This window comes from Schistocerca americana, chromosome 2, assembly GCF_021461395.2.
Source record: "Schistocerca americana isolate TAMUIC-IGC-003095 chromosome 2, iqSchAmer2.1, whole genome shotgun sequence".
Classification (NCBI taxonomy): Eukaryota; Metazoa; Arthropoda; class Insecta; order Orthoptera; family Acrididae; genus Schistocerca; species Schistocerca americana.
Genome location: NC_060120.1, coordinates 795,989,803 through 796,015,377, shown reverse-complemented (window position 1 = coordinate 796,015,377; position 25,575 = coordinate 795,989,803). Strand labels below are relative to the sequence as shown.

The 25,575-nt window shown below is 43.5% G+C and overlaps 1 protein-coding gene across 1 annotated transcript in view; it reads left to right on the top strand.

Moving 5' to 3' along the window:
• LOC124595330 (probable rRNA-processing protein EBP2 homolog) overlaps nucleotides 1-25,575 on the top strand; it is a 41,232-nt gene that overhangs the window by 13,691 nt on the left and 1,966 nt on the right. Inside the window, exons 4-5 of the mRNA XM_047134036.1 lie at nucleotides 8,757-8,996; nucleotides 23,994-24,253. Of these exons, the coding sequence (XP_046989992.1) occupies nucleotides 8,757-8,996; nucleotides 23,994-24,253 (500 nt within the window). The remainder of the gene's footprint in view (nucleotides 1-8,756; nucleotides 8,997-23,993; nucleotides 24,254-25,575) is intronic.

The window sequence follows — 25,575 nt, the reverse complement described above, 5'->3', positions numbered from 1 at the left end:
CTTATCTGGAAAATAGGGAATTTCACTTAGGATAACTTGTGGCAACTTTGAAAATGTATATTGAGAAGAGCTAGTCTTCAACTAGCGGATGACGCACGAATAACAACTGCGTCAGGTGTTTATGATTTCTGCAAAGCTAATATTAACAAATGTTTTTCTCACTTCTTAGAGGAAGTCAATGTAGATCTCCTATGCAAGAACCTCGAGAAGAGATTTTCGACAAGCCGCACAATACCTGGTACTGGGGATTTTCAGCATTACAAACCATTTTATTGTGATTCTTTAGAGATTAGAAGAGTAACTTCTGAAAAGCCTTACTTCATTTTTTCATTCAGTGAAAATGTCTCAAGATGGACATGCACTTGTCCTCAACAAAATTCTTTTGTAGCAGCTGTATATGATGACAGGTAGTACTTTGCCTTCACCAAAAATGTCTATGACAAAGGAGGAGATGTTGAACTACTTTTTCTCCACCCAACTGGACCAGCAGTGTCATTCGTTTGGCCTGAGAAGGAAGACTCTTGTTTTGTGTCTTTGGGAAACATCTTATGTGCTGTTGGTGTACCTAAATCAACATCATTAGGCAGAATGTATTACTTTAATGAAAAGGACATGAAGTTAACAGAATATTAATTTGTCACAGTGGATTAAAAACAGAGATTCTCTTAAGAAGTTTCATTGATAGTTTCAGGGATCTTCACTGCTGAACATGTACGTTTTAAATTAACATTTGTGTGGCTATAATAATTGTTATTTAAAATGCTAATTTGACACACTAAATAAAGTTAGCCCTTGTAATGAAAAGATTTCAATTAAATTTATAACTTTTGGTTGTGTTCTTTCATGAGGCAGCCTCTCGTATTATAAGTATAAGGAAATGTGCAAAGTTTCATCAAAATCTAAGATGATGGGCAACATGACCTGGGTGATTTGATGTGGAATGGCCCATAGCATCTCCTGTTCCTTGACTCTTTCTGAAACCAGATTGGTCTTCCCCAGTATTTTCCTCAGTTTCCTTTTTCAGTTCTCCTTTATGACTCTTGTTAGACTTTGTAACATGACTGATAAAGCTGATTGTCTTATAGTCTTTGTATTCTTTCGCTTTGCAATTTTTGGGTAAAGGTGTTAGAATGGTCTTTAAGGACACATGGTACTTTCGGATGATAGAAAAATCAAAATTTTATTACTTTATGAAATTCTGTTGTCTTCCCTGATTGCATAGGTATATACTTTACCGAGTTTAAAATAATAAAAAAAATTGAGTCATGGCTGTATGCACTGCCTTTCCCCCATCATTTAAATTAGAGAAAACCATTACTATTTTGTAAAACATCTCGAACATTTTCGCTTCCAGTGATTCTGTTTGGGATGTATTCTGTACGTTTGTAACACTACCAGTTTCCAGCATCTGTTAATTATCAAAGCTTTGTTTCTGTTTATTTTTGTATTGGTGAAGTGTTTTGCTTATGTCCTACAGAAAGTTTGTTGCTTAAGTACTTCAGATTTTTGTGAGTGTAGATGTTCATTAGTGTGCAATAAATGCTGTCAGTCACAGAACGGGAAATTCAATAAAAGAAAATTTAAGGGTAACTGGTTTACAAAGCAGTCCAGTGATACAGATTTTTGTGTCCTAAGTGATGCTGTTTGTAGTGTTTCTTAGACCCTTCGTACTAGTTTGTTGTTCATTTGCTTTCAGGCAATATAAACTGTCACAGTCTTCATATTTTGCCACTTCCATTATCAAAAAAGATTCTTAGATATCAATCTCTGGTTATGAAATTATATTTCAATATACATCAGAATTTTACACATGATGATGAATTAAAATAGAATTCTATTTATAAGCCAATATAATTTCATTTAAGCAATTACATATTCATTTGTGTAAGTTGTACACTGCTGGTGAAAATATTGTACACCCATTTGGAGGTTTTCGATGCGCTCAGGATTTATTTTTGCAACAGTGCATTTGGAGTACATGAAATGATCACATTTACAGATCAATAGCACTGAGCTACCAGATATCAACTGATGCTGAGACATCCATATTAATATGTCTTGCAGCCTCCATGGGTGGCAGTGCAGGCACTGACTTTGGTATTGTATAGATGGTGAATACTCTCCTGGGATACATTATGCCACACCTGCCCGGCCTGTTCATGTAGTTCTGTAAGAGTTCTTTGTTGAGTCGCACAAATCATTTCTTGTCCCATCATATCCCACATGTGCTCAATTGCAAACAAGTCTGTGGATCATGCTGGCCAGGGAAGTTGCTCCACATCTTTCAGAGCACATTGAGTTTCATGGGCAGTGTGTGGTTGAGCATCATCCTTTTGGAGCAACACATCACCTTCCTGCTGCAAGAATGACAAAAGAATGTGTCTAATAACACTCCACATGTACTGAGTGCTGGTTAGTGTCCACTCCAGAGACAAAAAAAGTGAAAAAGAGCTGTAGCTTACTGTACCCCAGACCATAAGGCTTGAAGTAGGGCCAGCACATCTTGAATTAATGTAGTCTAAGAGACAATGCTCCAAGTGATTCTCTGATGGCACCAGTTGAGCTGTGAACGTCAGTGCTGTGATGTGAGTGGAAGGAGGACTAGAAGTGTGTGTGCCCATAATACCTCTGCTAATAACTGGCTCACAACGGCTCATGTTGGCACATCTGGGCTCACAAGCCCTCTTATCTGTGCTGTGATAGTTGTACGATCTTCCACTGCTGCCCTTACAGTTCGACGATCATATAGAGCATCTGTGCTGTTTTCACAAAATATGAAAGTACTCTGTGCCCTTAAGTGGACAGTGAGCCCAAATTCCTGTTTCATAGTTTTCATAGTTCTGTCATTGTATGTCTGTTAAGCTATTGAATTTTTACCTAAGATTCTCATTGCCTTGGGTGGTATCTCAAAGCCCAATGCTTTCTTTTCCCTGAGCCCCATGATTGCTTTCTCAAATTCCCATTTCGGTGTCTTAGGACCTCGGTCTTCTTTATTGTGATCCCTTTCGTCTTGCAAAACCAGACTGGTATTTTCAGCCTGGGTGCCATATAACTCTTCCACATAAACCATCCAAACTTACTTCTCCTTGTCTATATGTACTGCCTTCTTCCAAAGTTTATTTAACATTTCATGTTTGCTTATTTTCCTTACTTCTCTTTTTGTTGAGAATTTTACTGATTTGTACATTTACTCCAATTTTCCTTTTCTTTCCCGTTCTTCTATTTCCTCACATTGTTGCCTCTTCCAATCCTCTCTAGCCTGGTCAGTTAGCTTCATTAGTTGGGTTGGGGTTGCGTTGTTTTGAGGGAAGAGACCAAACTACGAGGTCATCGGTCTCATCGGATTAGGGAAGGAAGTCGGCCATGCCCTATCAAAGGACCCATCCCGGCATTTACCGGGAGCAATTTAGGGAAATCATGGAAAACCTAAATCAGGATGGCCGGACGCGGGATTGAACCATCGTCCTCCCGAATGCGAGTCCAGTGTACTAACCACTGCGCCACCTCGCTCGGTTCCATTAGTTAATTGTTCAGTTTTCTGTACTGCCTTCTTCAGAACTGCCATTTTTCCATTTCCTGTGCTCACCCTTTTTATCCAACATACTTCCTTCCAGTCGTCCAGTCTTTCTTATGTCTTCTTATTTTCACCTCTCCAGTTTCTCTTTCTAATACTTTGAGCATTGTATGTCTGATGATATTCCACTCTTCAGTGACTTCGGCACTTCTCCTTACATGTTCCAGTTCATTTTTGACATAGTGACTGTACTCTTTCTTAAAGTTCTTGTTCTTTGTTTCTCAACAGTCTATTTTTTATCTGTTCTTTAATGTTGTCCTAATATCTGCTACAAGTAAATTATGATCTGTATCAGCATCTGCACCTGGAAAGGTTTTTGTCATTTTAGTCCTGTTTTTTTGAATCTCTGATTATAACAAAGTCTATTTGATATATGCCAGTATCACTTGGAGCTTTCCGTGTGTATAATGTTTGTTGATGGTGTTTAAACCAAGTATTGGCAGTCCAGATGTCTACATACATAATATATTTTACAGTTTATGCTAGAGAGTACTTAATTACATTATTAGTATATCTTGTTTTCCATTCACTTAACGAATCTAACTTAAGATCTATATGTATACTCTTAATCCCTCTAATCCAAGTAGGAAGGAATATTAGGGTTCAGCATCACAATGATGATATCATTAGAAAAGGGGAGCGAGCTCAGAGTAGGGAAAGACAGGGAAGGAAACTGTCTGTGCACCCTTTCAAAGAAACCGTCCCAGCATTTTCTTTAAATGATTTAGGCTGATTGGGGATTTGAACCACCATCCTCCTGAACTTGAGTCCAGTGTTGTACCATCTTGCCAACTTCTTTTTAACTAGTGTTTTTTCCCCAAGTAGTAGGTTGCATTTGTGTAAGTAATTTCTTTTTAAATTCCCCAGGTGTCATCAATATTGGCAGTTGACATCTGTTGTAGTATGTATCTTTAAATTGGGTGGTTGAAACTTTGTGGACATTCATTGCTGATTATGTCAAAGATGACAGACGCGTAACTAGCTGCATGGAATATTGTGTTTCCCTATTAGCATTTATTTGTAAAGGAGTGGTTGCTATTAAGTTTTGTTCGAATTCTCTTCCGCGTGTCATGATACTGTCAATCGTTGTTCGCATCTTCAGCGGTTATGGTTTTGAACAGGACAGTCCAGGAAGCCTACCTGATTTTCAAGAAAGAACAGTGTAATGCTTTTCTGGATAGGTGCATAATAATGCTAACACTGAAAAGGTCTCTTTGTAATGTGTTAACACAGTATGGAGAATATGCAGTTTTCTAAAATTTTGTGTGAATACTTGGCTACATTGACCAAAATTGGTGGACAAAGTTCAGACAAGGAAGAATAGTTATAAACTACATCACCACCTTACCTGAGGTTCATAACAACCCCAACACACTTGTATCTCTCATCTACCATAGCGTTGATTGCATTTAGTGCTTCTGCGACCTTTTCACTTCACAATGACATCAATAAAGGGATATGGGCTGGTGTGACTCTTGGATTATTGGCAGAATTCCTGAACTTGTGAGCCCTTACAATCTTGTACCATTTTGGGCTCTCTCAATTCTCTTGGAATGCTCATCCTGCCTGGAAACATATTTGTGATGACACATTCTGCCCGTACATATATACCCTCAAATGAGTAGCTGGATGTCTCATACAGTATGTTTGATCTAACAGTCTTTGACAAATTATTTTATAATGTCAAATGGATTCTTTACAATTTCCTTATATTAGGCTGTTCCATTGCTCCCCAAGTGACTGAGAGTGTCAGCTTGCCTGAGGACAGGCACAGGTGGTTAAGCTACCTGCCAGGTGATGTTACTGCACCACTTTCATACCAGATTCAGCACAACTTGAGTTATTTGACCATCCCTACCCACAGGCACTCGCTCAAGGCAGTAGGATTGCATATGTTGTGGGCTGGATAGTTGACTGCCCGTGTATCAGCTGCTTGCCAACTTCGACACTCACTCACTTGTCCTGTTGCTTGTGTGTGGCTACTCAAGCTGGAATGGCTTGCCTTAAACTTATTATTATGTACTGTTAAATTGATTTAGTGTTCTGGCAAGAGGCCTCCAATTTCAGTACCAATATTGTGCAGTGGTTTCATGGCAAGTTGGAAGGAATTCGTGATCCTCTGTGTCATCCATTTAAGTTATTCTTAAGACTTTGGAACCTAAGATTTATAACACAGACCAGCTTAAACATACCAGTAGACACATACACTATTACATATTGATTAAAGTACTTTATGATTACTATTAGTACAATCTGAATGGTTAGGGCCAGCTGCCAGCCAATCTCTGCTCTTTATTTAGTGCCAAATACTAAGTATGTCGTGAGTTTCAAAGTATTTGAGTCTTTTTATGCATGGCTTGCTGTACACTGAAACATTGCATCCAGCCACTGCAATCTGTTAATCACAAAGTTATTTTATTCTATGTACATACTCTTTGTCATGATCGAGATTGATCCATTTCAGCAAACATAACTTTTGTGAACAAAATACAGTATTTAGTGTGTCTTTCCAGTGAACCACAGTAGAACCTCCTGTGGCATGTAAACCAGATTGAGAACATTGCTAGCTTTCACACAAATCATTCAGAGCTGTAGGGTAAACATACACCTGCAGTGTTTCATTTGCACAACTGACTGCATTATGATGGCACTGCAGCGTGTCTGGGGTTGTGTCTGGTGGAAGGGAGCTTGGGAAAAGGTGGTTGATAACTGTCAGGGAGAGGCAGCAGGAGCACAGGGTGAGAATGTGGCACCAGTGAGCTCATTCTGGTGCAGGAAAGGCAGTTGTTCTTGGTGCATGATGATGTGAAGAAGTCAGTGTGGGGAGGAGATGAAATGGAGAAGTAGTAGACTGTGAGAGTAGGTGGTGCGTGTGTTACATGGTCTTGGGTCAGGGTATTCTACATGGCCATGACCAATGTGGCTAGGGGTTAGAAGTAGATGTGACATAAAATGAACTATGATATTTCGTAGACTGGGCGGGTGGTGTATTACCACTTTGAGATAGGTGTAAGCTAAGGTCATTGGCAGGCACAACAACAAACATTTGAAGCCTGTGTGAAGAGTGCAGTTAAGTAGATTAGTGCCTGCTGGCCTCTCCGTTTCAGCTGTTAGCCAGCCTTCTCCAACCCTCGCTCCCTGCTCCCTGTCCCATTTCTCCACTTGTACAGTCCGCCCAACACAACCTGTCACCTCAGTTGACCTGCTGTGCCAGCACAACATAGTCAGCTGGGACAATGTAGCTGCCTTGCTATGCATGTGAACTATTTGACAAGTTGTTACCTTTACTCTTTCCATTATTTATATTCCACTAAGAACTTTCCATTACCATATTGAGCCTTTAGAATGTAGATGGGTGGATAAATGTATCATATATATATACATCCACAGCCTGTGTGTTGCATTTTACTTTTATTCTCCATATAAAAATGTTCTGTGCAAAGAAGAAATCTTATCTGCAGTAGTCACTGAATAATAGTTGATATTTTGAGTGTGGAGAGTGCACTCTGCGTAGCAGTAGGAAACCTGAATGTAGACAATCTACTTAGCTTATTTAACTGTATTAATGCACTTTACTTTTATAGATGCCACAGTAAAAATGATAGGATACAGGCTGCTGTAAATAATTTTATGTTGCCTCATGAGGATTGTTTCAGTCAAAACTAGTACCGGATAAATGTTTATTTTATCAGCAGCTCTTGTTGGGTCGTAAATGTCTTTCCTAAAATATTTTGAGACACTTTTAAAATTTTGAAGTTTGCAAATGTTAGAGGCAAGTGGGTATGTGCATGTGCACACCCGTGCATGTAAGTTTGTTGTGTGTGTGTGTGTGTGTGTGTGTGTGTGTGTGTGTGTGTGTGTGCGTGTGGGAGGGGGGGGGGGGGGGGAGAGAGAGAGAGAGAGAGAGAGAGAGAGAGAGAGAGAGAGAGAGAGAATATGAGATGGTGCAGTTGATGTTAAGAATTGTACAAAAACTTTTCACCATACGATGTAGCACTGTATTTTAAAATACAAATAATCTTTCTCGGAAGTCATGTGACCCATAGTTTGCAAGAAAGCCTAAGTACACAATGTGGCAACACTGCAGGATGGGGAATGTGGTTTAAACTACTACTTCGACAACTCTAAAACATTATGGATAGCCTGCTGTCCTTGCTTCAGTTACATCCTCTAGCAGTTCTAATACCTTTATTTTTAATAAATTCCTCCGTAAATTTAATGTTATATACACATTGAACTGTAGCTCACTGTCCGTCACTTTGCACATGCATCACATCTCTGGTGGGTCCTCCAGGTTGTTAAGTACTGACAAGAATGGCCCATATTCAGTCCCTGATGATCTCATCTGATTTTTATGAAGGTGGGTAGGTCTGGAATATGGCGCACATTCAGCTTTCTTCAATGGGAAATAGTGGTATGTTGACAGTCCTAAAGTTATTTCTCTGAGTGGATTCGAATCCTTTTCCCAAACGGACTGGAGTTAATGCAAGGGGTGTTGCCCCAAGTTGGTGATTCCAGTGTTATTAGTGGGGTTTGTTGACATGTGCAGTGATGAATAGTGAGACTGTTATTAGTATTGAAGAACATTTTACAGTATAGTTAAGCGGGGCAGTACTGTTGTTAAGATGCTGACCTCATATATTTGGGAAGATGTAGCATGCTCTGTCTTGTCATCCTAATTTAGATTTTATGCTATTTTCCAAAGTCGTTTCGGGCAAGCCCAGTGTTGGTTCCTTCATTAAGGCCATGGCTGAGCACTGTTCTATCTTCTTAGAGAAAACTCTTATAGTTTGTGTGTATTTCTGTGAGCTATTCATTTTCATCATATCGTGATGTGTCTCCTATCATATCATTGGTACAATTCAGTCTTGCCAAAAATCAATCCATTGCTGGTATTGTTCTGTCTCCATGAGGTACTTGTGTTCTTAAAAAAATAATAGTCAAACATCAGTGATACAGAAAGTTTGAGTTTGTCTTGCAGGTGTGTCTGAATGGCGTAATCGGCTAAGCCAACTGTTGGCAATAAGCAGGAGATATGGTTTAAAGCTAGGTTTGACACAAAATTTCAATTATTTTGCTATTTGAATAATATTTTTCTATTAGTACATCCTTTCTTTATCAAATGTTCATTTAAGTGCTGTGACTTGATTTAATGAGATAATTGGCTATTTCTTGGTTGCAGCTGGAAGAGACACAGACTGTGCGTGCAAACAAACTGAAAAACACTAAGAAGGGGACAAAGCCATTAGACCCTGCAGATGACCCAGTTGTGAATGACTTCAAGCGCGAAATGAATTTTCATAGACAGGCTCAAGCTGCAGTTATAGAGGCTCTTCCTAGACTCAAAGACCTTGGTATACCAGTGAAGAGACCTGATGACTACTTTGCACAGATGGCGAAATCGGATGAGCACATGCAAAAGGTATGTTGCATAATTGCTTAAATGCACTGAATTTAAGCTGTGTGAAAATGTATAGGATTAACTGAAGCCTTTGATACTGCTTTGCAAAATTACAACCAAACTGTCACCTTTGAACCTAACCTAGACCTCTAGCAACACTACAGATCATAATGTCACCACAAATAAGGTATCATATTCACATTAATTGGCTTTGCCAACTCACAACCAGATTATCACCTTTCAATGTACCCTACAGTTTGGGCTATGCTGCAGGTCAGTCTGTCACCACAGACCACTTTCTTGGCTTTCAGTTGTGCTGATTGGTCTCTACATACCACTGTGTCATTTTTACCCCTTCTTAATTTCAGATTCTATTGTGTATTAATGAAGTTGTCTATGACATGTCTTTTAATAATATTCACATGGTCAGAATTGCTGTACCCTACTCGATTGACTCCTTTCACTTCCACCAGGTCCCATGGTGGTGCACAGCTATTGCCACCCCAACCAAGATCACCATTGAGCCTTGCAATGCTTTAAGCGGCACCCATCCTCTGCTGGTCTTATTACCTTTAAACACCTTTGCCACAAAGCCCATTACTTCATCATACAGAGCAAGCAGGCATGGTGGGATGCTCTGCCATCTCCCTAGTTTCTTCTGTCCCTTCATGACGGGTGTGAGGTACGCTACGCATCCTCCAAGTTTGCCAATGACCGACCGTCTTCCATCCTGGTCCTTGATCTCGTGGGCAGCCTTTGTCCGATAGATCATTGGTTCTCATGCATCACCTTGCAAACGAGTCTGTGATTGCATCAGTGTCGGCCTCATACCTGGTCGCCTGTCTCCTCCAGAAACAGCAGGCTGAAACTTCCCACTTTTACCCCTTGTAAATTGGAGTCCTACAGTGAATGAATGTTTTATTGAATGGAAACTTTCTCTGGCCCTCTCCTCTTCCCACAATTCAGCTCTTGGTCCGATTCCATCTGTAACCAATTGTTCCAACATCTCAGTCCACCTTAATGACAGTATATCAACCGGGTGTTTAAGGGTAGGTTTACTATCTTTGGCCCAAAAAAAGCATGTTCTTTGAGAATTTTTTTCTAAGGGATGTGTTATACACTCCTGGAAATTGAAATAAGAACACCGTGAATTCATTGTTCCAGGAAGGGGAAACTTTATTGACACATTCCTGGGGTCAGATACATCACATGATCACACTGACAGAACCACAGGCACATAGACACAGGCAACAGAGCATGCACAATGTCGGCACTAGTACAGTGTATATCCACCTTTCGCAGCAATGCAGGCTGCTATTCTCCCATGGAGACGATCGTAGAGATGCTGGATGTAGTCCTGTGGAACGGCTTGCCATGCCATTTCCACCTGGCGCCTCAGTTGGACCAGTGTTCGTGCTGGACGTGCAGACCGCGTGAGACGACGCTTCATCCAGTCCCAAACATGCTCAATGGGGGACAGATCCGGAGATCTTGCTGGCCAGGGTAGTTGACTTACACCTTCTAGAGCACGTTGGGTGGCACGGGATACATGCGGACGTGCATTGTCCTGTTGGAACAGCAAGTTCCCTTGCCGGTCTAGGAATGGTAGAACGATGGGTTCGATGACGGTTTGGATGTACCGTGCACTATTCAGTGTCCCCTCGACGATCACCAGTGGTGTACGGCCAGTGTAGGAGATCGCTCCCCACACCATGATGCCGGGTGTTGGCCCTGTGTGCCTCTGTCGTATGCAGTCCTGATTGTGGCGCTCACCTGCACGGCGCCAAACACGCATACGACCATCATTGGCACCAAGGCAGAAGCGACTCTCATCGCTGAAGACGACACGTCTCCATTCGTCCCTCCATTCACGCCTGTCGCGAAACCACTGGAGGCGGGCTGCACGACGTTGGGGCGTGAGCGGAAGACGGCCTAACGGTGTGCGGGACCGTAGCCCAGCTTTATGGAGACGGTTGCGAATGGTCCTCGCCGATACCCCAGGAGCAACAGTGTCCCTAATTTGCTGGGAAGTGGCGGTGCGGTCCCCTACGGCACTGCGTAGGATCCTACGGTCTTGGCGTGCATCCGTGCGTCGCTGCGGTCCGGTCCCAGGTCGACGGGCACGTGCACCTTCCGCCGATCACTGGCGACAACATCGATGTACTGTGGAGACCTCACGCCCCACGTGTTGAGCAATTCGGCGGTACGTCCACCCGGCCTCCCGCATGCCCACTATACGCCCTCGCTCAAAGTCCGTCAACTGCACATACGGTTCACGTCCACGCTGTCGCGGCATGCTACCAGTGTTAAAGACTGCGATGGAGCTCCGTATGCCACGGCAAACTGGCTGACACTGACGGCGGCGGTGCACAAATGCTGCGCAGCTAGCGCCATTCGACGGCCAACACCGCGGTTCGTGGTGTGTCCGCTGTACCGTGCGTGTGATCATTGCTTGTACAGCCCTCTCGCAGTGTCCGGAGCAAGTATGGTGGGTCTGACACACCGGTGTCAATGTGTTCTTTTTTCCATTTCCAGGAGTGTAGATATCAATGTTAAATTTGGTAAAATGTTTATTGATATTTGCTCTACAAACTGGAATTTATTCGACCGGAAATGTCAGAGCAAAGGCGGAAGTGCCGTCAGAATGAAACAAAATTTCGATGTAGACCTCCACGCGCGGTTTGTCACAGGTCAGCCAACTCGTCTGAATAAGACTCTTTAGGAATTGTACCTCGCTCAAGTTATTTGGACCACAACAAACAAAATGGTGGCCATTTGAAAAAAGGGTTTTTTTTTTTTTTTTTTTTTTTTTTTTTTTTTTTTTTTTTTCAACTTTGTTGGCCAAGCAAAAATATTTATAGTTGATGGATCGGAATAAAAGTGGTACAACTCCTATAAAATTTAGTTAGCTTTGTCGAAAACAAAGAATCATGCCAATCCGTTCAGTAGATTTGAAGTTACCATACTGCGCGATAAAAAAACGTTATTTTGAGAAAAACACGCTAGAGGTTTTGACTACATATAAATGCAATATTATGCAACTTACCGTACTTACTCGAATCTAAGCCGCACTTTTTTTCCGGTTTTTGTAATCCAAAAAACCACCTGCGGCTTAGAATCGAGTGCAAAGCCAGCGAAAATTCTGAAAAAAGTTGGTGGGTGCTGCCACAACTTACTTCTGCCATCGAATATATGTAGCGCTACACAGGCATGCTTTGTCGGCACAAAGATAAATACTGACGCCAAAACCTCTGCGTCAGTAAATAAAGTAAAAAAAAGGTTGAAGAAGAGCTATTTTCTCCGCCCCGAGTTTCAACCACTGCATTTTCATAAATTATCCAACGAAGTAAATACAAATTCCGCATGTTTCATTTTCGAACGTAGCAGCATTTCAATGTACTACGAAAATCCGACTGGAAAGACTGTTTGGGATGTTTGTCAATATGGCCAACTCGTTCTGAATTTTTTCCTATCTGTGAGAAGAGATGGTTGCTATAATAGGAACTTTTATAAATTGTGAATCACATGCAGTATTCTCGTCACCATAAGAATAATACGCAAATAAACAATTTGCCATATATTGTTTCATGTTTGCTGCTATCTCATTTAAATCCGGTCTGCCTAATAAACTACGAAACTAGAGTGAGACAACAGCAAACGCGGAAGAATATACATATCATGTCATGTTTATATTTGTATTACTCTTATGCTTAATAGTGATACAGTCAGAAATGAAGCACGGCAATTGACTAGATTTTGAAATCTAAGATGACTCTAATTTCTGTGTGGAATGTAATGTACTAAAGAGGCGCCTGCAAAGATTTTCAAACGGAGAAAAATTTTCACTAAACACTCGTTCAGAACATCATCTATCATACGCAGTCTATTATTTGGTTCTTGTTGATCATTATCAAAGAAAGCAGCACTTTGCGCTTATCAGATCAGAGAAAAATAAGCTATCAATTCAAACCAGATGAAGCACGTGGAAAAGGAAGGGTACCCGTATAAATACGGACGGAGCGCCTGACGCATAGCAATGGCTACCTGGTAAAGCTTAACGGCTAACTTACGACTCGAACCAAACTACTGTAGCTGTATCGTCATTCATTCGACCTAAATTGTGTCTCATATTACAATGGACCAACTTTGTTTCGATTTGGAGATGCGGCCTATAATTTTTCTCTCCCCTTGAATTTCGAGTCTCAAATTTCAGGTGCGGCTTAGATTCAGGAAAATATTTTTTCCTTGATTTCGAGTCTCATTTTTAAGGTGCGGCTTCGATTCGAGTGCGGCTTAGATTCGAGTAAATACGGTGTATTCAGTCTGCTATTCTGGGTCCATAAACTAGTCCTTCCTCTTCCTCATAGAGAGCATTCTGCTCGGTCTGGGCCATCCTGCGCTGTTCCTCGTACGGCTGGTAACAAGCGGTTTTCGGCCGCTTGAATCCGGTGGTCGTCCGAATGATTGGTGAACTGCGTCGAATAGAGACCCAGGGTGACGTCCATCATTGTCATGGTCTTCAGAATTGCTGAATACCCTTCGTTGAAGCTGCTCACTGCCAGGAAAGTCGCGATCTCCACAGTTTTCTCACCAGAATGCAAATACTTGTGGGCTAACTTCCAAACACACAAGCTCAATCTTTCATTTGAATGTTGTGTGTTTCCTCCCAAGCACGGGTACAATAACTCGTCCTCCGAAAGAAAAAAACTGGTGTGTGAAAAAGGCCAATTTCAGGCAGGTGCGTTTTTTTGTTCAACCGCGAATAACACATATTTCCATTCCATATGCAGAAAAACCGTTTGAGGGGTGGATTCTAAACACTTTTATGGATCCAAAAATGCAATAAAAAATAGATTTTTTTGAACCAAAAGATAGTAAACCTCACCTTAACTATATTTGGCTTCAATGTGTTTTCCATCCTCAGTGGAGGGACAGTTTTGTGGGTCTGTCCTTAAGCCCAGTAAGGATCCATCTCCCTTAATAGTTACTGGCCAATCAGTCCCTGCAAGTTATTTGAACGGATGGTGGCCTGTCAGCTTTGTTGGGTTCTCGAATCTTGGGATCTTTTGTCTCCCTAACTGGGCAGCTTTTGGTGGAACAGTCCCAAACTGATCTACTGCTTGAGATGGAAACTGCTATTCAGCTGGCATTTTCTCAGTGTCACCATGTTCTTGAAGTTTTCTTTGATCTTCATAAGGCCTAAGGCACAGTTCGGTGCAGTCACATTTCACTTGCACTCCATCAGTGGTGTCTTCAGTGCCCCTCCCTATTTTTATTTGCCAGTTCCTGCCCAACGCTCGTTCCAAGTTCAGGTTAGCCCCTTTCTCAGCTCTCTGTAGATCCAGGAGAATGGCATGACAAAGGGTTCTGTATTAAGTATCCTTCATTTTTCATCACTATTAATGCACTTGCGGTCACCCTTGTTCTCTGTGTGTCTAGGCTAGTACCCACTCAATGCCTTCCATCACTATTCTGCATGGACTGTCTCACATGGTTTTCAGTTCTCTTTCCTTAAATCACAGCTAGTTGTATCCATCTCCATACTATGGTCCATCTTGATCCGGAACTCTACCTTGATGCCCAACACCTGACAATGGTCTGCCAATTTCGTTTCTTGGATCTTCTTTTTGACAACAAGCTTACTTGGTTGCCCCATGTCTGTCTTCTGAAGATTGTTTGTTTCCATAAACTCAGTACCCTTTGCCTCCTTGCCCACATCTCTTGGTCGCCTTTATTGGCCCTTAGTTCTGTCCCGTCTGAACTACGGCTGTCAAGTTTATGGCTCAGTTGCTCCTTCCACACAGTTTCTCTTGGGCCTGCTCCAGCATCGTGATATCCATGTGGTCACCATTACCTTTTGTGTTAGCCCTGTCAGTAATCTTCTGGTTGGTGCTGGGATCCCGCCACTTTTGGTTCAGCGGTCCCACCTCCTCATTATCGTTTCCATTGCTATAAGCTCTTTCCTTACCCTCCTATTCTGTTCTCCCCCCCCCCCCCCTCCAAGGCTTCCGGATGTTATACGCCCACTGTCTGACCTGCAGTGGATTCACTGGTTGGGCTTCATCGCGCTTCTCTCTGCCGTGATTTTGATCTTCCCTCTTCATCCTGTTCCCCCTTTCTCTCTCACCAGATTCGGATGGATCTCTCCTGGGGTCCAAAAGCCTATGCCACTCTGGTGGTTCCAACCCCATTGAGTTCCAACCCCCCATCCCCCCCTCCCTCAGCGGGCTAGCCACTCTTTGACGGGTTCGTGCTTGGCTACCACGGGGCCCCAGCCGTTGCAGCCCTTTTTCCCTTCTGTGCTGCATGTCCATCCTCTTGCTGTTCTTTTTCCCCTCCCTTCAGGAACATGTCTGGGGTATTATTGGGAATGTTCTGCAGTCTGTTGCTCACTTGTGAACAGTCTCAACTTTCTTTTTGGCTCATTTTTCATTTCTTTGTTTCCCTTCTCCTCTCGTTCCTCCGCTTTGGCATTTGAGGATCCTCTTTTTCTTCTTCTTCCTCCTTGTGTGTTCCTGAAGGCCGGCCCATGCGTCTGATGCTTAAAAGGTGACTGGGTAACGCATAATTTCCAGCCCTGGGTCGACAGGTAGGGTTCGCATGTACCCCCTGGTACAGGCCAGGCCCAGGAAGGGGTGATTGCCTGAGCTGTAACCTTCCCAGGTTGCCCATTGGTACCTCCATCAGGTTTTCGGGAGATGTGACCTGAGGTGTGAACAATCACCTAAGGCAGGTATGCCCCCTTGTGAAGGGGAAGGAGCATGCCAATGGAGACGCTGACAATCATGGGCAATTTCCTCGCGATGAGTCACTCATCCTCTGCATCAACGTCGACGAAACGTAAACGTAATGAGGCTACTGATTCGAAGACCCTTCCCACTGCACCACTGTTCCTTGTGGTATCACGTACTGAGGACGGTCAGTCCTTTGCCATGGTCAATCCGTTTATTGTTCAGAAAGGTGTTGATGCCATTGCTGGTCCTGTGAAATCCTGGCAAGAGACAGCTTCTGATGCTCAAGCACAACTACTACTTGCTGCCTCATTTCTCCACTGCTACCCTGTTTGTTTCGAGGCACGTACAACTTTGAATTCTGCCTGTGGTGTAATTTACACCCGGCTGCTTGACGGTCTAACCGAGGCTGAAATACAATCTTACCTCTCTGATCAGGGTGTCATTGCCGTACATCGTGTAATGAAAAAGGTCGATTCCTCCTTGGTGCCCACCCGCAATCTATCCCTCGCCTTTGGTAGGGTAGTGTTGCCATTCAAGATTAAAGCAGACTACAAAATCATTACAGTCCGGCCATAAATTCTGATTCCGATGCGCTGTTACCAGTGTCATTGGTTCAATCACACTAGAATGTCTTGTCAACACTTGGCCAAATGTGTAACCTGTGGCAGGGATGCACATGAGGGCAAATGTCCACCTCTCCCTACTGTATCAACTGCAATGGCGGCCACATTGCCTCCTCTTGGGATTGTCCCATGTATCTAGGTTAGCGGACTGTTCAAGAGATTCGGGTAAAGAAAAAAAGTGCCTTACCCTAGCTCACAAGTTACTGGCTAGTCGCAAACCCTGTGTTCTCCCTTGTGGCAGTTATAATTCAGTTCTTGTTACCCCTCGCTCCATGAGGGATGTGGCTACACAGACATGTGATCTCAAATTTGGCTCTGAGGTTGTGAAGTCTCCCAGTGTCAAGGTAGCATTGCTCTCCCCCCGTCCCGCTGTGCAACAAACTGTCAAACTCTCACCTAAAGCGGCGAAGCTACCCACTACACAATCGGCAGGCAGGAAAGGCCAGAAGGAGTACTCCAGAGAAGACTTCCTCTGTCCCCAACTTGAAGATCCTGCTCGACAGTGTTGCCACGTGGTCACTTAGCCCGGCCAGCCTCTGTCTCACCCGGTGCGCACCACCAACCGTTTTTCAGCGTTGGGTTCCACCGATCGACCGCACAAGCATGCCGATGCTTCTGTGGACCCCATGGAGCAGGATCCTCCTATTTCTGTGCCCTGTATTAGCAATTCTCCACCAGCTGTCTGTCGGCAGACACTGAGTTGATTCCCCTACATTTCTTGCTCCTCATGACTGCCCTCCAATGGTATGTTCGCGGCCTTCAGTCCCACATAGAGGATTTACGGCTGCTTCTAGCATCGCAGCATCCGCTTGTACTCTGCCTTCAGGAAATGAAATTGCACCCTCAAGACCGCTTTGAGCTTCCACATTACTTACCAATTCATTTTGACCTTCCCCCTGAGGTTGGCAGCCCATCTCATGGGGGCGTCATGCTGCTTATCTGGGATGACCTTCATAGGCAGTCCATCTCCCTGACTACTCGTCTTCAAGTTGTTGCTGTTCGCCTCTTCCTTCCCCGCCTGACTTTCTCCCTTTGTACCATTTATGTACCTCCGTCCTTCAATGTCACCAGGGCAGACTTCCTTCAGCTTATTGGGCAGCTACATCCACCATTTTTGCTACTCAGTGACTTTAATGCACACCATCCCCTTTGGAGTTCTTTCAGGACCTGCCAGAGAGGTGCCCTCTTGGCTGAGATTCTTAGCCAACTTAACCTCTTCTGCCTTAACACTGGTGCTCCCACTTTCCTTTCTGACTCCTTGCACACCTATTCCCATTTGGACCTCTCCTTTTGCACTGCCCAGCTTGCCCATCGTCTTGAGTGGTCTGTTCTTTCTGACACCTACTCGAGCGACCTTGCCCCTTGTGCTCTGCATTTGCTGAATCCTGCACCATCCACATGCGTTCCCAAACGGCAGCTTACTAAGGCTGTGACTGGCAGCATTATGCCTCTCTGGTGACCTTCGCAGAACAAGATTTCCTCAGTTGTGATGACCAGGTGGACTATCTCACAACCGTTATCCTTACTGCTGCAGAACGTTCCGTTCCTCACACTTCCTCTTTACCATGTCTTGTCCCAGTCCCTTGGTGGGCTGAAGCATGCCACAAAGCAATTCGCGCATAGAGACGTGCTTTCCACAGTTTTTAACTGCCACCCTACGCTGGAGAACTGCATTCATTGTAAACAGATGTGTGCAAAGTGTCATAGAGTTCTTCGGGATAGCAAAAGAGCTAGTTGGATTTCATTCATTAGTTCCTTTAACAGTTCCAAAACCGCCTCTGACATGTGGGCCAACCTAAGACGGCTCTATGGAACCAAGATCCAGTTCCCCAATTCTGACCTGACAGTGCATGCCGATGTCATCGTGGTTCCTGTTGCTATCTCCAACACCTTGGGCTACCATTTTGCCTTTGTCCATCGGAAAAGAGTGGAGGAGGCTTGGGTGATACCCTTCTCTTCTCTGAATTGTGAGTGCTACAATGCCGCCTTCACTATGAGGGAGCTAGATCATGCTACCAGTTTATCCCAGTCCTCTGCCCTAGGGCCTGATGCTATCCATCTTCAAATGTTGCAGCACCTCTCTCTTGCAGGCAAGCACTTTCTGCTTAACACATACAACCGCAACTGGGCTGAGGGCACATTTCCTGGATGTTCGCGTGAAGCCACTGTCATACCCATCCCTAAGCCCTGTAAGGACAAAAACCTTCCTTCTAGCAAGCACCCCATCTCTCTTACCAGCTGCATTTGCAAGGTGATGGAACATATGATTCATGCCCGGCTGGTGTGGTGGCTCGAGTCTCGCCATTTACTCACGAATGCACAGTGTGGATTTTGAGTGCAGCATTTTGCTGTTGACCATCTTGTTACTTTGCCTACCCATGTCATGAACGGTTTTCTGTGGAAATCACAGACTGTGGCCGTGTTTTTCGATTTGGAGAAGGCCTACGACACCTGCTGGAGAACTGGTATCCTCCGTACTCTATACACTTGGTGCTTCCGTGGGCACCTGCCCTTACAAGATAGTTTTCAAGGTGCGTGTGGGTTCAGCCTTGTTGGACACCTTTATTCAGGAAAATTAGTTTTGGATCTCCATTTTTGTATGGTGTTTTTTTTTAGCCCTTTTTCCACGTGCCTTGTTTAGATGTCTCCTATTATGTCCATTGGGGCTGACATATAGTCGTTTCCCTTGTCTCTGTGTTTGCATTCTATAGTTTTGACTTGGGCGTTTATGACCTCAGTTGTTTTTTGCGCCCTAAAACGAAACAAAACAAAACAAACTCTGATGCTGTTCTGTTATTTGTTCCAACACTCTTATGGAAGAGTCAGGATGCTATTGTCTTTTACAGATCTCCAAGTCTGTTGATCACATGGGGGTATCCCTTCACATCTTCTGTTGGCATGGAACACCATCTCTTTCCTGCCGCTTGTGGGATATTTACTGTGGAACTGATGTGCATTTGCCAGACCCTCTGCTTTATTAATTGGTCCTCCCTCACCCAAGTTTTGTTATGTATGGTTCGGTGAGTAGCCTTCAGGCTATTGCCCTGTGTTTTCCTTGCCATCCCTTGGTCTCTACCAACCACAACCATCTTGCCAGTCTTGACTATACTGCTTTTTTGGTTGATTTCCTTTGGGTTTCCAGTCATGTGGATATCCTGGGTAATGAGCCCCCACCCCCGTTGCGCAACAACAGCTGAGTTTTTCTGCAACATGGTCCTAGTAAAACTAGGGACTGTGTTGCCCAGGCCATTTGAATCGCACGCCACAGCCTCGCTCAGCGGCTAAGTCCCGTTCAAGGTCACCCGCCTTACACACAGGATATGGTGAACGCACACAGCCCCCCCCCCCCCCCACCCCCGTAACTCTCCTTGCCCCCTCTGGGGCTAGATTTTCAGCATCACATCAGATTCGATTTTGGTCAGTCATGGGCAACCTGTTTGTGGGGGGGGGGGGGGGGGGGGGGGGTGTGTAGTAAACCCCGTTCAGTAAAATTGGTACAGTTAAGGAGACTCCCACCATGTGGCATTCTTCCCCTTCCTTTCTTTGCAGGAATCTACCATCCTCTGCAGTCTTTGTATTGGCCATACCAAGTTGATCCATGGTTTTTTACTCCGTAGTCAGCTGTGAGCCGCCCCTCCCTGCCTCCCTCTGTTGCTGTGCCCCCACCCTCCCCTGATGGTGATCTATATTTTGCTGGACTGTCCCTGCCTTTTGGCCCTTCGCACTAAATACATCCTCCCACTCTCTTTGTCACAGGTGTTAGCAGACAACCCTAGCAAGGTTATGTCAGTCTTACAGTTTTCTCCATGAAAGTTGTTTGTCCTCCCAGATTTAAATACCTGAATGTCCTTCCAGAATTGGAGCCCCACAGTTAGCATTGGTGTTGGTTTGGGAGGCCTTTTTCCTTACCTTCGCACTGACGACCCTCATCCCCTTTTTTGAATGTTTTGTGTGGTCTTTTGTGCTGTTTTTTGCTCCTTTTTCTTGTATCTTCTTCCCATGGTGTCGTCCCTGTTGTGTCGTGCTTGTGATATGATGTGGGGATATGGATGGGTCAGCAGTAGTGCCGGTGTCCCCAGCACTGCCCCCCTCCCCCCAGTCTCCTTTTCTTTATACCTCCTGCTGCCTTGACTCCTTTTGCCTCTTTGCCCATTTTCCATTCCCATTGAGTGAGCTGTGCTGTTTGCGATGTTTTTGCTACTTCGAATAGTGTTGCCAATGACCGTGCTATTTGCACCCCTCTTCCCCCATTGTCCCAACCAACCAATCACCCAATGGATTGCTTAATGTCATAGCAAGTAATTAATACGATGTGCACACCTTTAGTGATTGTAAAGCAGCTGTCCGGTCAGATTCAGGTCTGTGGCAATTTCAAGGTCACTATTAATGCAGTTGCAGTCATAGAAACTTATCCCATGCTTTGCCAGAGAACTTGCTCACAAAGTTGGTAGGAGTCACTTCTTTTCGAAAATAAACTTGGCCTAAGCCTACCTTTAAATTCCGTTGGATGATGCATCAAAACAGTTAGTTGTGGTTAATATGCCTTTCAGCCTCTGTTAGTATCAACAGCTGATGTTTTGGGTAGCTAGTCTGCCAGTGTTTCTTAGACCAGGTTAGAGAGAAGTGTTCCTCATTGCATTAACTATCTTGATATCGGCACGACATGTACTACCATTGAGAATCACCTGTTTAACCTACATTCGTTATTTACGGGTGTACAGGCTGTGGGCCTCAAATGTAATCTCACAAAGTCTTTACTTGTCCAGCCTTCCATTGTATATATGGATCATGAAATGTTCTGGCAAGGCATGCGCCCAGTGGAACATTATTTCACTCCATTATGGCTTTGCTTTGTCCATCTAATGTACATGAACTTCGGGCATTACTTAACAAGTGGCATACTATAGCAAGTTTATTACAAGAGTGGTTTCTATGTCTCACCACTTGCATCTGCTATTTCAGAAAAATGCTCCTTTTGTTTGGTCTGCACTCTATGAGGATGCTTTTGTGCAGATGAAGGATCGTCTTCGCTCAGTGCAACATTTCAACCTGGCAAATGTCTGGTAGTTACCACGGACGCATCCCAGTATGGGCTGGGGCAGTCCTGGCCCGTCACTGTTCAGATGGTCTGAACAGCCTGTTGCCTTTGTGTCAGAAACACTCACCTCAGCTCAGCAACATTATTCTCAGGTGGAAAAAGAAGCTGCTGCTATTATCTGTGCCTTAAAAAAATAATTTAATTATTGCCCATAAGCCCTTGGTTTCCCTTTTTAGCCTGGCTGCATCCATACTGGACAAAGCCATACATAGTCTTCAGTGTTGGTCTCTGTTCTTGCCCCCTTACAATTATGGAATCAATTTTCATCCCATATTGCAACATGTGAATGCGGATGCTTTGTCCTGGCTTCTCACGGGCACTGACCCCTTGTTTGACCAGTAGTAACTGCTTTGTTTTCCGCTAGATATGGAGATGAGGTACACGGCAGACAGTCAAGTCGGGCATTGAACCACCTACGGAATTTTTATGAATTGCACCATTGCACTCCCTGTTGGATGGTATTATTCTCCTGTCAACAGAAGGGTTTATTTTTTGTGTTGTACTTCTAGTGACTATGGTGGCAGGAGATCATCTGCTTATTAAATCAGGGTCGCTGGGGGCCTCTTGCACAAAACATTGGCACACCGACAAGCGTTTTGGCTGGGCATTAGTTAGGAGGTGGAACACCTTGTCGCAGCCAACTGCAAGTGTTCATGTCAGAAGACACTACCATGCACAGCTTTTTTGCCATAGCTAGCGAGTCAACGTTGATTTTGGTGGTCCTCTGTAGACACTTCCTGGTTGTAAGCAGATGTCGCTTTTTTTCATTTTCCTTATTTCATTCATTGTTCGTCTGTGGCAGCAGACATGACTGTCATGTCCCTGTTGAGGAAAGTCTCCACATAACACTTGCCTTGCACCCAGATTTCAGACAGTAGATTCGAAAGACTAGGCCGAATGCCTTTCTGAATGTTCAAGAAACAGATGTGCAAATATGTAGAAAATTTCCCAGGTAGGAAGTTCTTACAGAATGAAAGCCAATTGGAGCCAAGAGTCCCAGTGAGTTTCTGCATGGCCTTCAGCAGTGGACACTGTGCAACGTCTCGCTGCTGGGCAGACTTTCCCAAACAGCCCTGGTTTTGTCAACTTTTGCGTGTGGCGCACCAGTATGGGCCAGGGTGTATGGATGGCACCGTCACTGGATTCCAGCCATTATCTACAGCCGTAGATTGACTCTTGGCACACCAACGGAACCAGTTGCGCCCCAGAATGGGCGCAAGGCCCTCTCCTCGGGCCGTAGGCCTGTTGCCTAATTCTTTGTCTGCCCCATCCACTCCTGGTGTCAAGCAGGTGTGGTCATGCCCACCCGCCAAGGGTTTTGTCAGCACCGATGGCTTCCTGCAGCCACTGAACTGAACAGATACGACCCTCAGTGAGGATGGAAACCAGGTCTCCATTGCCAGAGCCTCTCCTCTCTGTTCCGTCATCTTCACTGCTTGTACCAGCATCACTCATCATAGACCCTTACATCGAGATGGCTCCCATCCCCATCGCTGGTCCTGTTCACTGGTTGCCCCAGGGTTTGCGGGCAGCAGGGTTGTGTTCATAATAGCTTCATCTGTGTGTGCTGGTCGGAGTGGATTGGTAACTTCTTGCACTTTTTGGCTGCCACACCAGGCACAGCTGTGAACGCCATGGATGTCTCTTCAGTCACAGCATCATGGATGGCACCACTTGGTCTTTCTCTCTACAAAGAAGTAGGAGTATAGTAACCTGGCAGTTACTACACTTACTGATCACAGTGGACGAAGTTGGACCACTATGGGAAGCATAGTGTGTATTGACATTCAAACGACATGCCCGCAACTACTTGTGATGTCCGCCAGTGGCAGCCAGGTCCCTGACTGCTGTCATAAAGTCCACCATGCATGTGCAGCACCACACCTCTGACAGCTGATGTGGGTAGCATCTTTATAAGGGTGTATTCAGGTCTCCAGGCCCTCAGTTGTTAAGTGGCAGCTGGCAGAACTGGCCACAGGATTGCTCAGACACTACAGAAATGCTTATGTACCATGTACTACCACATTAGTCTTGTCTGTGCATATGCTTTTCACAATTATGTTTCCTTCATACACATACCCAATGACAAGTTATTATTAGGTTAATCATTAAATTCTCATTTACTGTTTGTCACTAAAAGTGAGGTTTTCCTAATTTATTATTATTATTATTATTATTATTATTCTGCTCTCCTGGCTCTTGTTTAAAGTCCATATAAGCTATGTATTCATGAATATTGTCATGAAAATGACAGTTTGATAGCTTCTTACATCAGCCCTTGTAAAGGTTGGCTTCTTGTTTATGTCTCTCCACAAAAGACATTCATACTTAGTTGAGATGTAACTCATCATCATTAATAGTCCATTTTATTATTTAAATTGTAGCATGGCATCTTAGCAAGCCTGTAAATAACTTCCAGTTTTTTCTACTACATTATTTTATGGTTTTTCACTATGACTGCCTACTGATGGAAATGTTTAAGTTTTCTTGTTACTTGTTTCACACAGCTTGAAAATTTAATAGGAATAAAGAATGATATCTCAGTTCTGCCTTCCTGTTACAGGTTCGGGAACATCTTCAGAAAAAACAACATGCTGCTGAACGCAGTGAGAAAGTTCGCCAAATACGACAAATGCGTAAAATGCAGAAACAAATTCAAGTGCAGAGTAAACTAAAGAGAGCCAGTGAAAAGAAAGAAATGTTGGAGGAAGTAAAGAAATTTCGCAAGAAGGTGCGGCAGGATCTTGACTTTTTGGATGACAAAAAGCCACAACAGAGAAAGTTGAATGCTCAAGGGTCTAAGTTCGATGGCAAAAATAAATGGTAAGGTTTTTTGTTATTAAAATAGTTATAATATTTTAAACAATAAAATGTTGTAAAGAGAAGAGAGAGTTGCATTATGTTAGATATGTAGTGGATCTTTTGTTTGATCTTGAATTTGAATGCAATTCATCCACACATCAATGCAGATAAGTGCTATGTTTCGCATGATGTGTATTAAGTACTGCAGCTGCTGTTCCATGCATCTTCCGAACAGTATGCTATCATCCATTATGGTGTTGATTCATTATGTCACAACTATTTGGTACTTAATCCTGTTGAAAGTAATCATTGGTGTTAATTAACTTTCATACTTGCACTTAATTGTTTACTCCTGGCTCTGTTCCTAATTAATAATTACTTCACAGGAATTCCCCTGGTCGTGCGTGCACTTTCTGCACAGAATACCCCCAAATGGGGTTTCATTGTGCCTCTGAAAAAGAATAATATTTCAACATGTAATAAGAAGTCTCTTCCTCAAAGTATTTGTCCTAAATGCAGTCTTTTACAGAAGACAACATGACAATAGTCTGTTAAGACAATAAGAGAATAAGTTTTTTGAAATATTGTGGAGAGCTGCATCAAACCAGTCTTCAGACTGAGGTCAACAACAACAGAAATTTCACCCCAGCCATTGGAAATATTTATTAAATGCAGGAATTTATTAAAAACAGATTTGTTGTTATTGGGTTTTACTGCAAGTCAAAAGTTGAAAAAGACATGCACACTGTGAAATCCAAAGCTGACTTTAAAATCTATGCCTCAGTATCAGTATTAATGTTGACATGCTTGAACTCAGCTGAATGCTTGAGAACACAACTTTCGAACCTTCATTTCATGCTGTGTTAGGCCACATACTATTTCACAGGCTCCAGATTTTGCAAATAATTTGTACTTGTTTGAACTATGTGATCATGTTGGATACGTGTACTAAGATTACATACGGACCGAAAGATTCTTAGGGAAGAAATATACATCGTGTCTGAACGGCTTGCCGAAAGGAAAGTGATTGCACTCCTCTTCGTACCTGTGGTTATCTGCTGTATCTATTTTCAGTAGGTTAAAACTGGACAGCAGTTTGCTCTTCCCTAGTTGCTCATACAGAAAAACCTACTGCCTGGTTATTGATACAGCCACACTGTTTCATACGTGATGAATGCACAAGTCTCTCGTAGCTATGCAGACCAGAACTATGTAATTCATATATTTTTAATGACAGTCTTCTAATTTGGTAACAGTTTACATTTGTTTTCTGTTTTCATGTAGTAGAGTAAGTAATCATTAATATTGAAGAGTAGCTTCACATATTTGTATAAATAAATTAC